Source organism: Platichthys flesus, chromosome 3 (genome assembly GCF_949316205.1).
Source record: "Platichthys flesus chromosome 3, fPlaFle2.1, whole genome shotgun sequence".
NCBI classification, from domain to species: Eukaryota; Metazoa; Chordata; class Actinopteri; order Pleuronectiformes; family Pleuronectidae; genus Platichthys; species Platichthys flesus.
In genome coordinates, this window is record NC_084947.1 from 9027096 (window position 1) to 9044373 (window position 17278).

The 17278-nt window shown below is 40.3% G+C and overlaps 1 protein-coding gene across 1 annotated transcript in view; it reads right to left on the minus strand.

The window, feature by feature from the left end:
- ipo11 (importin 11) overlaps positions 1-17278 on the minus strand; it is a 92329-nt gene that overhangs the window by 26788 nt on the left and 48263 nt on the right. The window contains exons 20-26 of the mRNA XM_062381743.1: positions 15671-15786; positions 13836-13912; positions 3124-3203; positions 2936-3016; positions 1016-1111; positions 570-683; positions 122-243 (exon numbers count right to left, since the gene is read on the minus strand). Of these exons, the coding sequence (XP_062237727.1) occupies positions 122-243; positions 570-683; positions 1016-1111; positions 2936-3016; positions 3124-3203; positions 13836-13912; positions 15671-15786 (686 nt within the window). The remainder of the gene's footprint in view (positions 1-121; positions 244-569; positions 684-1015; positions 1112-2935; positions 3017-3123; positions 3204-13835; positions 13913-15670; positions 15787-17278) is intronic.

The window sequence follows — 17278 nt, forward strand, 5'->3', positions numbered from 1 at the left end:
CTATAACAAGAGCTGAATAAATCATTTGTCACATACGTCTTCTCAGATTCGTCAATGTGCCCTGACGTTAGCAGGACTGATGGATAGGGGTTGATTCTATCTGCGCACAAATGTTTCTCACCTGTTGTCAGATGGTAGAAGGGAAAGCAGAGCCAGCGACGACAGCTTCCTCCTTTCTGGCTGAGTGATGTTGTCCATGCGGTCGACCCACATCTCTATCACGGTGCCCAGCAACTGGCCCATCTGATGAGGACAGACAGGCGATGGATACAAGAGGCGACACAAACAGCGTTCTGATCCTCTATCACCAAAACACTTTGGCATGATGGAGACACAACTCAGAGCGACAACTCTCCGACTTTCTCTTTTATTTAGATTGAACAAGAAGAAGCGAGAAGCAACTCTTCACTTAAGGGCTTGGAAACATCGCCAATTGCAATTCCTCATTACTTTCAGGCTCATTACTTTCAGCCTTGTTCAGAACGAGTCCCTTTTAACATGCACAGCAGCTATGGATAAAAAGAGTGTGCTGAGGAGACAGAAAATGAAGGGCAGACGTCGAGTCTCACCTCCTGGCTGCACTCGGAGGCAATTTGGGTGAGCAATGAGGAGAAGAAACTGGAGTTCTGGAGCAGGACACGTCCCATGATGCCAAGGTAGGTGGACATCACCACGGGATATCTCTGCAAAAGAAACACACACACACACACACAAACAATACACAATCATACACATGTGCAGATGCTCTTACATAAAGCATGATGAGGCAGAAAAGATAGACCAAATGACACAGCAGTATCCTGGAAATGACAGGGGGACAAATTGGAGGAACAGACAGGGACAGTCTAATTTTAAGGAATTTTTTTAAGGTTTAAGTATTTAAATATTTGGTATAAGACCATACAAAATAATTAAAAATACACATAAGTTTAAACAATATAAAACAACATTTGTTCCTTCATTTTATATAGTGCCATTTGAGAGGATCTGTGCAGTGTGTAAAGGTGAGACTAACCTCGCCGGCCACGATTCCTCTGAAGACAGCTGGCAGCAGGGGCTGGAACATGTGGGCTCCCAGTATGGGGCTAACCTTTAAAGCTATCTCCACCACCTGCAGAGACACAAAGACAGGGAGGAAGAGGGATGCAGCTAAAGAGAGAAGTATTGAAAAGTAGTATAAAGGGAGAAAAAAAAACAAGAAGAACCTGCTGGGAAAACCCAGTAGGGAGCCAGAGAGGGAGGGAAAAAGAAACGAGTGTGCAAAAAACATAGGATGATGTAAAGGTAGAGCAAAGCGTGGGAGGCAGAAAGTAGTTAGTTGGAGCTACTTTATAGAAGGAAAACGGAAAGGGTGTAAAAAATGGTGGGAGTGACCTCAATTGGCTCACAAGGTTAGTCCTTTGAGTGTTAGATACCGAAGAAATTTGAACAAGCTCTCTCAAGAATCCAAGCTCGAATGAAAATACTTGACTTCAAAAATCAACAGCTTAAAACCAAAGTCAGAAAATAAAGATATAGCATGAATGAAGACATTTTCTGAGGCATGTGAGAGAAATGCTGCAGTTTGCATCCAGTACTGTGTGTCCATGCAGCCAGCTGTGCATGTCCACACAGCTGGAATGAAAGGATCTTTCCAACCTCATTGGCTTCTCATCATGAGCCTACAACATGAGTCCAGTTACACCGAACAACATCACGTAATTTGTAACCCTGTAAATTACTTTTACACAAACTGAAACCTTAAATTATAATATTTAACCCTAGGGTCAGCCGCCTGGTCAGAGTGTGTGGACAGGCTACGATTTGTTGTGTGTTGATGTTGTGCAGGTTGACAGGTTTCTGGCTCTCGTCTCATAACAAAGGATTAGCAGGAGCCACATGTGTAGTAATGCTACTGAGCTTTACTAAGCTAAAGCTCTATGTTCGTGTGGCTAATCTACATTATTATAAAGTCAACAAAAGATGAGGCATGTACAGTATGTAAGGGAGAGGCGGTGGTCTAGTGGCAGAAACTTGGACTATGGGCAGAGAAGGTCTCTGGTTCGTCTCTGGTTCGACTCCACGGAGAGACAACAAAAAGACAAACCTGGATTGATCTGTCCAAAAATCCAAGAGTCTCCCTACCCTGTCTAGTGCCCCTGAGCAAGGCACCTTACTCCCCCAACATCTGCTCCCTGAGCGCCGTACATGGTCGCTCACTGCTCTGTGTGTCCTGCACCAGATGGGTTAAAAGCAGAGATTAAATTTCCCTACCTGCATGAGTGTGCATTTGCATGTCTGTGCATGTGTTGGGAAAAATAAATGCATCTTAATCTTAACCTGACATGCACACACACAGTTTATCATTAATTATCTACACTATGGCGGCCCACCATGTTCTTATTCGTCACACCACAGTTTCATAATGAACTCAAATTAATTAGACTTCTCATAATAACATAAGAGATCTCTACGTTAAGAGCTCTGTTGATTACTGGTAGAGCTGCCTGCAGCCCTGTTAACCTCCTGTTTGCTCTCTTCTTCTCACGCATGCCTGCGCCATCGCCCATGACGTTTTGACCATCCAGGCAGACAGTAAAACCTAATACTTTCAGCAGCAGCTGTGTGAGATCGTGCAACTGGCCAGACAATGAACAAGCTTTTTTAGGGGACAAACAACTGAAATAACTCATTAGTTCAGAGATTATAAATCTAGAAAATCTAGTCCTGCATCATAATCTTGTGTCAATTCACAAGCTGCACTGTCTTTGTCTGTTCGTGCATCCACAACATTGTCTGCTACTTTCATTCCAGCTGCTTCCCGTAGAGCCACACAGGCAAGACGAACAAACCCTACTGTTCAACTGATGGAAGAAGAATGAGAAATGAAGCCTGAGAAAAGAGACAGAAGAAGTAATATAGTTGTGTGTGTGTGTGTGCGTGCGTGTGTGTTTACCTTGAGCACTTGGACCTGTCCCTCATTCGTGATGTCTTTCAGCAGATCACAGAAGGATCGACACAGTGATTCTGCATAGTTCTGGAAATGCACAAATTCACAGATATGGGAATTGTAATGTATATGTATAACTTGAACATGCTTTGGTTTTCTCTTTCTCTTCATAGTGCTTCACTTGAGAGTCTCACCTGCAGGAAGTCTGTGGCCGACAAGTATAAGTAGGCGTTTACGATCTGAAAGCAGGTGCGCAGATTCTCGGAGCTCAACTCTGAAACAGAGCATCAGATGTTGCACGTTACCAAACTGGACCAAAGGGGTTAATTGAATGACACAGATGATGAATGATCCAGATGAACAGGACTGTTGAGCTGTCCAACACATTGGGAATGAACTGCAAATTGGATGGATGGTCTTACAAGCTTTGATCCTTGACAGCATCAATATACACACTACATGTTCACTCTGGGAAATGTTCAGGGTTTACAAGGTTTAAGTAAGTCATATACTACTAGATTATTGCACAGTACCTTTGAGCTTGAATAAAAAAATTTGAATTATATGAGGAGGAGGAGCATTTTTTTTATCAGGCAGTATTTCCAACCATCTTTAATATTTATGTGAAACACACTAAGCCTCGAAAATGAGGCAACTCAAACCATTTAAATAATTCAATGACGAAAACAAATTCAAGGTAAAAGGTGTGGGGCTCGCTGAATATTAATAACCATGTTCTTTCTTTACTCGCAAAAAGGTGCGTTTGATGTTTTATTAAAAAACTGACATGTTCGTGCATCTAGTTGAACTGTCACATGCTGAATGAAAATGTAATCAACAAACAAACGAATAAAACTGACGATTTATGACCACTTTCCAAAAGATAGAAGAAGAAAAACCCGGGCTGGTTTTAGCTTTTAACCATAGTTCAACATACAATGCGGCAAAAGGTTGAGAGGATCTATTAACAAGAAGTGCATCTGAATTATTAAGCATAGTGCTGAATCATTACACCTGCATTAAATATGTTCTACTTCGTCTAAACCGTTTGTCCGACCTTTGCTGTCGAAGTAGTTTTTTCACCAGCAGTAGCAAAGAGGTTATAACAGGGACAATGTTATAAAAGACCCATTAACTGAGGTTAAGAGTAACTATTGAGACAAATCCTTGACAAGAATGGCTCCTGTCCAAGAGCAACAAAGGCCAGAATATTTGATCAAAATAAAAGGTGAGACCAGACTCAGTAATTATAACCTAAAAAACGATCAATTTTGAAAAAGTTGACCATGAACCAATTTGAAGAGATATGATAACTCATTCAAATAGAAAAATGCCCTTATTAGGTAACAAACAAATATGTAGCATTTTTTACAACTATTACATCCGAGGCGAGAGCACAAATAATTGACTTTTGGCCAGTAGGTGTACATGCTGGAGTGCAAAGCAGATCTAGTACCATAGTAGTCACACAAAAAGCACTGATGGGTTGAGAATTATGTATTGAGCAATATATAGGCGATAAGTACCTTTTACTGTGAAGTCATGTGAGGTTAATGATTTATAGTTGTTATCTTCTTGGGGGGATATGATTGGTCCATTGTCCCAAAAACCTGATGCTCACTAGTTTGCAAGAAGCCGCGAGATATTAACAAACTGTGCTTCAACACAGCCTCTAACAACCAGGACGTATACGGCCTGGACCACAATTTATGCTACCAAAGACACAATTCATGGAATCTAATAATAATCCAGATCGTCTCTTAAATTTTATGGATTCTCCCCTGGCCCACGCCCAACACTTCTACTTAGTTTCGTTAAAATCGGTTGAGTAGATTTTATGTCATCAGCAATGAAATGATGACCTCCTGGGCAGAAGTAATAACATAAAATAGTGGACTAACTTGTCCTTCTGGCTTGAGGTCAGGTTGGGATCAAGAAAACATGTGTAGCTGTTATGCCTCATCACTGACTAGCATCATGATGACTGCCAAGAGAAGTAAATGTGAGACGTTGAGCTCCCGAAGAGAAACAGACCGATGACAAAGAAATCGCTGCTTGAAAAGCTCACACTGATGAAAATGGTAAAGGGTGCTGCTCGTCAGTGGAGTTTTGGTGCCAAACAAGAAGCGTTAACAAGACCGTGATGGGAAAGAGACAATGTTATTCAGGTGGTGAGCGAGCTAATAGAAAAGAGGCTGAAATCGTATTCAGAAGCAGAATCCACGAAGGACCTTCTCTCAAATGAAACTGCTCCAAAGAGTCGGTTTGTCTCGAAGAACCGTCACAGAGCAGATTACTGAACACACAAGAAATGTCAAGGTTTTCTCTCTTGTCTGTGATGAAAAATAAATAAATCATGAAAAACCGATGGATACTCAGTGAAAACAATATTCATTCAGAAATGTAATTACATGTCATGTTATGTACACTGAATACTAAACATATGTACATGGTCTTAGTATATACAGAACAACCGATAGTAACAAATGAAAGAGTGTCGTGAAAAAGGCTGTGGAGAACAGGAAAAATGTGACAAAGAAAGTTTAGTATAAAATACATGATGACAATAAGGAAAAGTGAAGGAGCAGTGAGAGGTGATCCAAATAAGGTGGAAGGGAAAGATTTAGGCGTCAAATGAATAATGCTTTATCTAAAACCAGGACTAGCACATACACAGCAGGAGATAAACCTGACAGTGATACAAGCTGGCAGAGTAATAGACCTTAACAAATTGAATACCCTTTTGGAAACGTATGTTACACACGAACACACAGATGAGTGAGAGAGGTGAGAGAGAAAAGAGAAGGGACTGAAAGGAAACAGTTCCTCAGAAAGATGGACAGAGACAAAGTCACACCTGCATCCCCCCCCGTACACAAACAAACATCTGAAAGAATATATAGATTGAAGGTAACACAGGCTGACAGGCACTCACACCAATACCTGGAGTAATTGTTTACTTCACACAAGTTGACAGGGCAGCTAATTCTAACGTGGAGGACAAAAGTCATACCCCTGAATGAACAAGGGAACCAAGGGACAAGATATAGCATGTATATATTTATTTGAAGATGATTCAATGCAAATTTGTTATGCACTACAAATGAGGGTGCATTAATTGTTTATTTTATTACTTTCTTAGGGCTGCTTCTCAAGGGTTAATGAAATCATTGTATTGCTGCCGATTGAGTCGAAGCCTCTCTGATCTGCTCCAACAGAAACCCCAAATAGCCAAGCAGAGCAAGCTGACTGGGAAGTGTCACCAACCGGATGTTGCTGTGACTGAAAACAACAATACATTTCCATGCTCACCCAAAATGCTCACCCTAATTCCGCCTTTTCAGCCATGACTACACCCAGAGTTTACATTCTTTTTGAGGGTTAACTCTCTGTTAGAACCAAAGTTTCTGGATTTGCCACTGTCAAATCGTTTCCCATAACCAGAAAGAGTGTGTGGTCTTACGATCTGGCCAATTCGGTTAAGGCTGTCCTGGGGTCTGTGGTCTCTCACATTCTTGAAGAAAAATCCTCTAGTGTGCCCCAGGCATTACTCTCAGCAGTAACAAAGGTGATATTAACGTTTATGTCGGCAAATTGTGTTGTCTAGCCATCTGCCAGTCACAGTGCGGTAGTAAAGATAAGGCATGCTGCCATCTGTTACCAGAGCAGGTACGCAGGGGCCTATTTAGTCAGCACATCTACAAACATAGCGTGGAGCAACATTACAGGAAACACATGCAGCGTGCAGGGAAGTGAGCACAGATCAAGAGACAATTAGACGAGCAATCAGAAATGCTCGTGCCTCCTCCAACAGTGCCCTTAAATTCAATCAAGTTGTACACACTCACAGATATCAGTCCCCTAAAAAGTCCTGATATGCTTTATCTAGAATGATTGCCCATATCCAGATCTGCACTGAAATGGAATTCTTACTAGACCGATACTACATCCTTCGAGTAATCCGTCCAGTTTTTTACTTATGGTGCTAACTTACAGACAAATAAACAAACAGAGGAAAACATAACTTTGTTGGCAGAGGTAATGAATGAAAGATGTAACAGTGACAGGAGCTGCAGGAGAGAGAGAGAGAGAGAGAGAGAGAGAGAGAGAGAGAGAGAGAGAGAGAGAGAGAGAGAGAGAGAGAGAGAGAGAGAGCACAATGGCTCACCCTGGTCAACTTTTCGGACGCCCTGGATATTCCCATTGTCCCATAGGACATATGTGGATCTGCTCCGGCAATCCATTTCAAAAAGATGTGAAGCCAAGAAAAAGGAGGAGGTGGAAGAAGTTCTCCAGCTCTGTGCCAAAAGGTTACAGCTCAACCTCCTCCAAAACAGAGCGTTAGTCGAGTGGCCCGCAGGTAATCCAACCTGATTTCTACTTCGGTAAATAAAACCTACAGGAAGCCAGTGTGACTCAGACAAACGTGGTTCTCCACTATACCGCGGCTTAAGAAAATGTATTTCATTACATCTGAGCATGACAATATGGTTACACTCAAAACGACTTCATCTTTTATCTGCAAGTGAAGCTACACCCGCTCAACTTGTTCTGATTATGAAGGCAAAACTGAGGTAAACACATTCCAACAGCTTTCCGATCTGCCCCCTCCATAATGTCACCACCACAACCACTGTCAATACTCGCCTGACTGATAAGCTGTGCACACACGCTTGCAATATCCTCTGAAGGAGAGTTTTGTATGAATATCAATACAAGAGGAGGGAGAGGTACAAGCATTTATGCGAGTGGAGGAAGAAATGAATTGAATTCTCATTCTGGGCTGGAGGTAGGTCAGGCAGCTTGGAGCACTGAGCCTCGGACTTCATAAGTCTTTCATTATCTCCCCCCTCCTTCACTATAACGAATGAACCCGAGGCACCTCAAGTGTCCGTGTATGAATATAAACAGCCTGACAAAATAACACTGCATCTGGTTATTGCAAGTAGATTCAAAGCTATTTCAACACAGCATCATCATGCTTTTATTTCAGTGTGATGCTAATACAACAGGAACAATGAGACAGTGGGTTTAATGAGAGTCAACTTAACTTCTGCATTCTCCATTTCATTCTACAACCGTCTGAGAAATATTCATCTTACTCGTGTTGGTTGAGATTTTAACCCGGGCTCCATGTTGTGAGTGGCCTTTCCATTTCCTCAATGAAACCAGCCAATAAATAATAATATAATTATGAAAGTAATAATACAGCAGTGTTTCCTATTCATTATCTAGGCCGTGGCAACCTGCCATATTCTAATTTGTTGCGCCACATTTACTAAATGAACCAATGTATTTTTAACACTTCTCATAAGACCTTATCTCTAACTTGGTATGTGCAGTGCTATTTACAGTGCGCTCACTTGCCCTCGCTGTGGGACATTCTCCGCAGTTTTTTCTGCCTGCCCCCGAGTAGAGAGTCTGGAGAATGTGTGAGCGAGTCATTGCGAGACACAGCAGGTCAATGTCAGCAGAATTCACAATGAGCGAGTGGGCATGTTGTTGATGTTTCTAACGCACAACGGAAACAAAACTGAAAAAAAGGTGCTAATATCTCAGGATGAAAAAGAGCCGTCATACACACGGCTGTGCTTGAGCTAAAAACAGATCAGAACATATAGTAATCTATTACAAAGGCAGAGTTATTACTTTGTTAATAATCAATTAACGTAATTTGTTTTGAGACTATTAATAAGGTGTTAACTCGTGATGAGTGTTGAGGCTTTAGTGGGATTTAAATGGGACCAAATTATCTGCCAATATAATATTTTGCTCTATCGTGCAAGTAAATACACTTGTGAAAAAAAAATCAGAAACCAACAGTCAGAACACAGAATAGACCATTTTGCCAATCCAATACTATAAAAGGGATTACATTTTCACAAAGCCAGAGCAAGTCCAAAAAACACACACACGCACGCCCACACGCTATAATCAAATAGTCACAAAAACAGCTGCTAAATCACTGATTAAGCTGTAGTCTGTACATCCTTCATAGCCCTGGGCATATGCTGCACAATCTGCTTCAGTTATCAACATTAACAGGAAAATGAGCCTCACATCTGACTGTGATATGCCTCTGAAGTGCCTCTAATGTTTGTTTGGGACACCGCTTAAAATTCTGGTTATCTCCCAAACCTATTTTTTTCCTTACATAACGTGATGGGGTTGACAATGTCATTCCAGGCAGCCGGCGACAAAAAGCTTGAGTTGAGTTAAGATGCATGTTGGGGTTTTAAAAGTAATAAAATGCAACATTGCTCAATATCTCCTCCCCCTTCAAATTAAGAAAATAGAGAAAAGAGGAATATTAGAGTGATGACGGTGGCTTGCTGCACTACTTTATTAAAGTAAGACTTTACCTCTGCAGCTCTAGAGAAACATCTTACTTTCCCAGGTTTTTACAGTACACAAAGGAACATGAAAAAACAATATGGCCAGCAGAAGCCTTGCTACAGTTGCGAGATGTCAAGCTCAGTCCCTTTGGTGCTCTAGTGAGTAAGCCTTGGATGAGTAATCATGCTTGACAGAAGCGAGAAAAGCTCAGCAAGGGATTCAATGAAGTGGCAAAAATCTACTTTTGGATGTGATGACAGCGATGATAAGAAAGCAGAACACTTCCAGGACTGTGTCTCGGAAAGATCTGAAACATTTCACAAGGTTAAAGAGGGCAAATCTAACCGGAGATATTTTGACAGCAAATAATGGATAATGATAGTGAATCGTTTTATCAAACTTTAACAAAAATGACAGATTAATCTGCTTCCATTTCCTGCACTATATAGCGGAATATGTGTGACTTTAGTGAAATGGCTGTGATCAAACTCAGTGCTTCCAGATGAGAAGCCTGCTGTAAAGAGGGGCGGATGTCTAGACTGATCCATGAAGCACATTAGCTGCGCAGTTAACTGTGAGTCTACATACTGAGGAATGTTAAGAGTGCTTGCACATGAAAAAGATGAGGGTGGACCTCTCTCAGTACTGTATCATTGATCTTGCAGGGACGGTGTGACACATTTCTGGATGCAGCACTTGCTAAGTGATAATAAGTTCATTAAGAGTTTTGCTCAGCCCAATTTATTACTTTAAAGCCAATTCAGCAAGGTTATGTCCCTACTTTATATTCTAATTTATTTACCTTAAATTGCAGGGAGGGAGGCTGTTAGTTAGGAGTTAGTTGAAAATTAATTACTGCTCATTATAAAAATTGAATGGTCATTTATCAAGCAAATTTCCTAAAAATGTTCTGCTGCAAGAAAGTGAAGGTTTACTGCTCTTTTCTGTTTTATATCATTGTAATTTCAGCATTTGGACGGTTGGTCAGACATTAAACCAGAAAAGAGTCATTGCAACATACACAGTTATCTTTGGTTGTCACGATAAAATACAAAACTCAACCTTCAAACCATTAAAACAAGTATATATTTTGTTCAGGTGTTAATAAAGACAAACACAAAACATGTGATACTTGGTACGGTCCATGTACGGAGCCCTCCAAAGAGTTTAATTATTGGCCCAATTCTCTAATAAATACAGTGCATCCATTCTACAAGTGGTTTTAAGAGAGCAGGTTTTCAAATGCAGCTGCTAAGTTTGTGAGATATGGCGAAGCAGATCAGACACTGTCTCTTACCACCTTTTAAAAATCATGTCCAACATTACAGAGAGTCCACGGGTGGAAGCTGTAAAAGCAGTGTTGCATGCTCACGACAAACCCAACACTCCAGACACTGCAAAAGGCTTTTGGCCGCTGCAAACCAAATGTCAATAATCATTGAGATGTAAGGAGATAACAGCTGCTGTTACAACTTTCTTCTGAAAACACCAGAGTTACACGGTAAAAACAAAAAAAAGAATAATGAATAATCGATATTTATCTGGATATAAAATTACCTGACTCATATCATGCAGGGATATGGAATTCTCACAGAGATTATCTTATATCGTGCACATCCTTGAACTGTAACACAGGACCGTAAATCATCAATTAGGTCACCTTCCCTGGACTTGACATTTAAAATTCTCGTAAATCCTCTTCCATTTTTTTCAACCTGTGTCAGCTTCAGATCCTTTTTCTGTGTCATCATTAGAGTCATCGTCATCACAATCCACAAATGGCTCATGACCTTTCCCGCGGTTTGTAAGTACGTTATCCATAAACTCTTCACCTTTGGAAGCTGATGTACAAGCTCCACATATCCCTTGCAACAGATGGCGAAGCTCCAGTTATTCTAAAAGCTCCCACCATGAGTGCAGCCACTAGAAGCTCTATAGGTTAAGTAGCGTCGACTTCTTGAAGACTTTGGGAACTTCCGATAACTGGAAATAAATTTTCTAAAAATATTACGTAAGATAATCAACTGATTGAAAGAAGGTAATTAACAGGTGACAGCTGTACAACTTAAGCCTAGAGACAGATCCTTATTCCCTGTTCCGTTTTCTGATATTCTTCCATTATTAAATGAGTGTAGATACTTTTGGCTTTTAAACAAACTCAATAGTTCCTCCATTTGTGTTCCTTTGCAGCCCTGTAGCACTTCAGGAGCCACAAAACCTTCATTAATAAAATAACATCGCATGGAAATGAATGAACACTTTGGCTCCATCACTTGTTCACACTAATTAGCATAATGCCCAAAAACAGAAAACTTTGCTTCACATTCTCATCATCACTGGTCAGAGGAGCGTGCAGAGCAGAAATGTGCCCCAGTTGAGAGTGGCGGCAGTGATACAGAGCAAAGTGCTAGTCTCACAATTTAGCCAAGGCAAAGCTCTTGACATTCTAATTAGGGAATTTGCTGCTCCAGTTTAGCAATGATTGAGCGAGGTTCTTTATCAGGCAGGCCAGGCCACATACCTGGCAAGCTGTGACACCACACTGAGCCAGCCCCTCTCAACGGCCCACATCCTTCCACTGCTCTCTACGGACTAAATAAATGAACCACCGGATGTTCTGGTGAATACCAGCCAAAGATGATGACTGACCAAAGTTTGACTAAGAAAACATAAATAATCTAACTTGATTTCCACAACAACCTTTTATAATCATTATATGTAGAATGTTCCTCTACTGATTCCTAGAAGGACATTGATTTTAAAACCATGTCTGACCAGCGATCGCATCTCTGAGCTAACATCCTTCATCACAACAGCTTTAAATTTTCAAAATAAGACTTGAACAGACGTTAGGTTGCTGATGCTCGATAGGTTGCCTGAAAGGTGTGCTTACAAGTATTTGTAATTTAAAATGCTTGTGCATTGGGTTAGTCCATTCATTAATTCAGAAGCGAACAGAGCCTGTTAACAAATACCGTGGCACATATGCAAATGTTAGAAGTCATACTGCCTCACTCTGCTTGCACAATGCATAAACACTTTATCTATATATATTAGACTTTGGCTTTATTGCGATCAAATTTTTTATATTGTTTTAAAGGACAGCCCTAAAACCGCCCTAAAACAGCCATTTCAGATTATTTCAGATAATCTGAAATGGTTGACCACCCATCCTTCATCCATCATCATAGCCACAAACATGGCAGCATGATCAATGAGCTTTTATTACTCAACATATCTCCAGCAATCCTGCAGAGGCAATAACACAATGAATATCTCAGTCTGATTGTCAGAGTTCTACGATTGTGTTTGTGTTGCTTGTCTTATCAGTTAATGTTGATTTTCTTTATACTGTCACTTCCTTGTTTGTGAAACAGATTCATGCTTTCTGCATCAATGTTGTGGAAGAGCAGTGTAACAACCCTATTAAATTTAAAATCACAGTGATTCCTTTCAGTTGCCAATGTGGGGCTTTCACATGCTTTAGTTCAGAGGCTTGTTGACCGCAGTAGGTGTTTTTGCCTCCTTACAGCTACATCTGTGTAATTCTCTGTGATTTGCCTCGAATGTAAAACGACTGGTTTGCTGCTTTGGTTCTTTGCCTTAGTTTACCTTTTTTTTATCTTCAGCACAAGATAAGAATAAAAAGCAGATTCAATCATGTCCAAGTTCCTCAGAGCAAACCTCAGATGTATTACCTTCCCTTTTATGTCACTTCTTAATGAATTTCTCTGCCATCTCTTCTTAAATCATTCATTTTCCTCGACCACCTCCATGCTATGTTTTTCGCCATTCGTTCCCTTTTTCTTGATCCTCATTAATTCCTTCCTCCTCCATTTCATCCATCCATGACCGTCTTACTGAGTCCTTTTGCTCTTCTGTGACCCACGGACTCCCTGTACATGTTCCAAATGATCAAATTCTCAGGTAAGTCTATCAGGCCACACAAGTGTTTATTAGTCTGACTCTCTCGTTATGTGCAGAAGCACAGAATCAATACTGTTCCAACTCGCACTGAAGGCAACACACACATTCACCTCTACAGCAAGTGAGGTGTCCCAATGCCTGTGATAAATCATCCAGCCAGTTCCATTCAATCTGCCACCATTCACAGCTGCCTACAGACCCAAAAAATAGCCCTGATGGCTGCAGATTAGTGCAAATCCACTACTGAGCTCTTTGCGGGTTCAATAGCCTGAAGTGATCAAATTGTGGAAAGTAAGTCCATGTCAACGTATTGCATCAACTTTTTTTCATTATTCTTTCGTGCTCTCGAAGCATTTGATCATTTAAGGCCGGTTTCTTCTTTCCGCAGTTTTTTCCATACACACACTCTTTAAAAAATGATTTTAGTCAAATTACTTTGAACTATCCAAGATGCAACATAGCTGCATAAGACACCTTCCTTTCCTGCCATTCATTTCAAAGTGAAAGATAATGCCACAAAGTAACTCTAGAAAAAAAAATTCATATGAACACACATCGCAAACACAATTACAAAGAAACACAAACAGGCACACACACACACACAAACACGGCTGGATATTCCAGCAAATAAAAAAAAGCTCACCAAACAAAGCGGACATGTTCTGGAAAATTCTGAGCAGTTCTGGCGTGACGGCTGGGCTGTTCTCCAAAGTCACCAACCTGCATGGTTGCAAGGAGAAGTGAGAGAGAGATTGCAAATGAGGGAATAAAACAGAGACATCGAAGAATTTGTGAGAGAAGGGTGCAGGAGACATAGTTAGGAGTTGGCCAATAAAATGGGAAGAGAAATATAGCCGGGCAAATAACACAGGCAGAGAGAAGAGGAGAACATGGGGTTAACATAAGAGTGGAGAAAACAGTTCACACAGTTAAGTGGGTGAAAAATGAAAAGGATGGTGGAAGAGAAAATGTCAGTGTGAAAATAAATTCGATAAAAAGAGGCATGTTTCATAAATGTGCTTGATTTAACAACATAATTAAAAAAATACTGTACATCTAAATCAAAATATGGCAATGACGTGATTTCACAAGGCCTCTCTCCTCATTTCTAGTCACAAGGCGTCACTGGTGGGATTTCACCTGCAACTAATCCCAAGGATGACGCATGAATAACTGATTTGATGCATTCTCCACAAATTAGCCGGGGGGGAAAAGACACAATGTACAGATATGAGGGGAACACAGAAAGAGCAAAAGCAGCTGATAAGAGCAAGAGAAAATGACATTGACTTTGTAAACAAAGACAGCAAATATTTAGGACACGGCTGTTTATCAGGCAGGATGAAAGACGGGCAAGAGATATAAGACTGTGGCTTTGTGCTACAACAAACACAGCATGCTGAGCAGTGCCAGTCTCCTCAGGGAGAGACAGGAAAAAAGAGATTAAGAGGGGGCGGGGGTAAAAAGCAGAGAGATTGGAATGGAACAAAAGGTAACCCCAGCAAATTCTGTTCCACTGAAACAAACCTTTCTTGAGGGTGTTGTACATAAATAAAAGTGATATGACATGTAGCCAAAATATCATAATCACATAAAGGAAAGACTACTTATTTACAAAGTGTTGACGGTTTTTGTCATTTGCCAATATGGACGCATCCTCAAGCTCAAAACAAATGTTATCATCAAAGAGGCTTTCAAGATAATTACACCTATATTTGAGAGGAAGACAACAACATTACTTGGTGCAGAAACAACTTAAAAACTTAAGAAGCTCAAATGATCTCATTTAAATGTCATCACTGTAACATCTGTTTGTTTTTTCTTTTGTCTTTCAATTTGTCATTAGAGAATATTACAAAATGATTTCTTGGATGACATTGAAGGTAATGGAACGGATTACTTCTGTTGCATCGTAAATGAAACTCTTACAAACCAATTATATGTATGTGCTACTCTTAGGGTACATAGGATCCTAAACTGTGCCATTTCGTTGCATATATGGATAGATACATATAAATATATATTACTGATTAAAGAGGTAAGTTAAAGCTAACTTTTTATCAAATGATGAATTATTTTAGGTACAAAATGACAATGCAATGAATTCATGATTGGAATCGCAATGCTAAATAACCTATATCGCCGTTTGACTGAGGAGGCAGCGCAACTACTGGTCAAAGTTCTGTTTCTCCAGAAATGTATAAATCTTTGGCCATATCAATTTATTGTTCAAAAAGACAGATTTAAAAAAAAAAATATCTGCAATTTGGAGAGGAGTTAGAATAAGTTGTTTACATGTGTATGAGTGGCCAAATCATGCAGGAAAATGTTTGTCTCCTAAACTATCCGTATACCTATGTTACGAATTTAGGAAGCTTAGCTGTGCATTCATGTTTCATAAATGTCATCCTAGTGAAGTTTCTTTGTAGAACTCATAAAAGATTAAATATCATATTGTGTGTGCTAGTGTGTCCATACCAGAGCTCCAGTCCGTCCTCCAGCAAATACACATGAGGTGGCTGGGAAACATCAGTGCTCAGCTGGATGACAGGCAGAAGGAAAGGGTACAGGTTCTTACTCTCTGCCCCAAGGCCCTGTGAGAAGAGAGAGACAGAAAGTCAAAGCCGATCAAGGAAAACTCAAGGAGACTGCGGAAAGCTGCTTAAAAACGTACTTTATAAGTTTTTACTTCTTGATCATCTGCGGAGAGATGGGCATGACAGTGTAGAAAATGAAATATACTGTATATTAATGCTTCGAAACCTTTGCGCACCATTTTATAGCTATACAAACTGTCCTCAGACTATCAGAGGATGTGATGATTTTTTTAATACTTACAAGAAGTTGCAAACATTTCTAAGGGGAGTTGTATGGCAACTATATGGCCAGCAGTGAGGGGTCCACTTACTTTCTTTCATTGAGAAAGAAGTCACTTCTCACTGTCAACTTAATGGCCATACACCGCTTCATGGCATTTCAAGTAACATGAGAAAGAGTAGTATGTTTTCTTTGTGCGTTAGCCTCTTCAGAGCAGGTTTTCTCTGAAGGACCTTGTTACACATGAATGTGAGTGGATATGATTGTACTGTAGCCGGGAGAAGGAGAATGCTGAACAATCCCTGTGTCATCTTAACCTGAACAGAACCACATGGCTTTAAAATCATGGAGGACAAGGCTGAAGATTTATATCAAACACAGTCAAGGACTGTTGAAAATAAAACATCTACTCACTTTCCTCACAACACATATTCAGCTTTAACTGATTAATAGAAGTCTTTCTTTTAATAATCTGTAATTATCTGATTTCATTCGTCCTGAAAGAGGTTGCTTCATCTTTGATGTGTCATTGAATTCCTGTTCTCTTGATAAATAGTAACTTTGGTTTATTATTCTTATTATCTGTATCTTTAATAATAGTATTATTATGAGAACAAAGACTGTATCCACTGGGCTACACAGAGAGTACCCACGAATGCTTCAACTGACAATTTAAAGCTTCATGGAACTTTTCAAAACATGTTTGTTGTTTTTACACATAAATTTGAACAATGAAAAATACTAAATTTACATTTGATAGAACACTTTACAGTAATTAAGCTTAATAATTGTAGACATTGAGACTAATCAGCAGGGCCACACTGTGGTGCAGTTGTTAGCACTGATGCCTCACAGCAAGACGGTTCTGGTTCAAGTGCTGGTTGGCAGAGAACTGTACTGTGCTGTGCTGTGTTTGCATGTTCTGCCTGAACCATGCGTGGGACTCTTCCCTCCCAGAGTCCAAGGACGTGCAGGTTGGGTTGACTGGTGACTCTAAATTGCTCGTAGGTGTGAATATGGGCACGAAAGGTTGTTTGTTACTTTGTCTCCATGTGTCAGCACTGTGATAAAACTGGCGAGCAGCCCAGGGAGTTCCCCGCCTCTCGTCCAATGTCACCCCCCGCCCCCAGATTGCCACTTCTCTCTGGTGTATTGGTACAACCATTATTCATGTATTCAATTTCCCATCTTGTGGTTTGTTTTGTAATGGATTTTGAAATTGTTTTCGTTAATGTATATTCTGGGATGCCAGTTCCTCCTAAAAAAAGG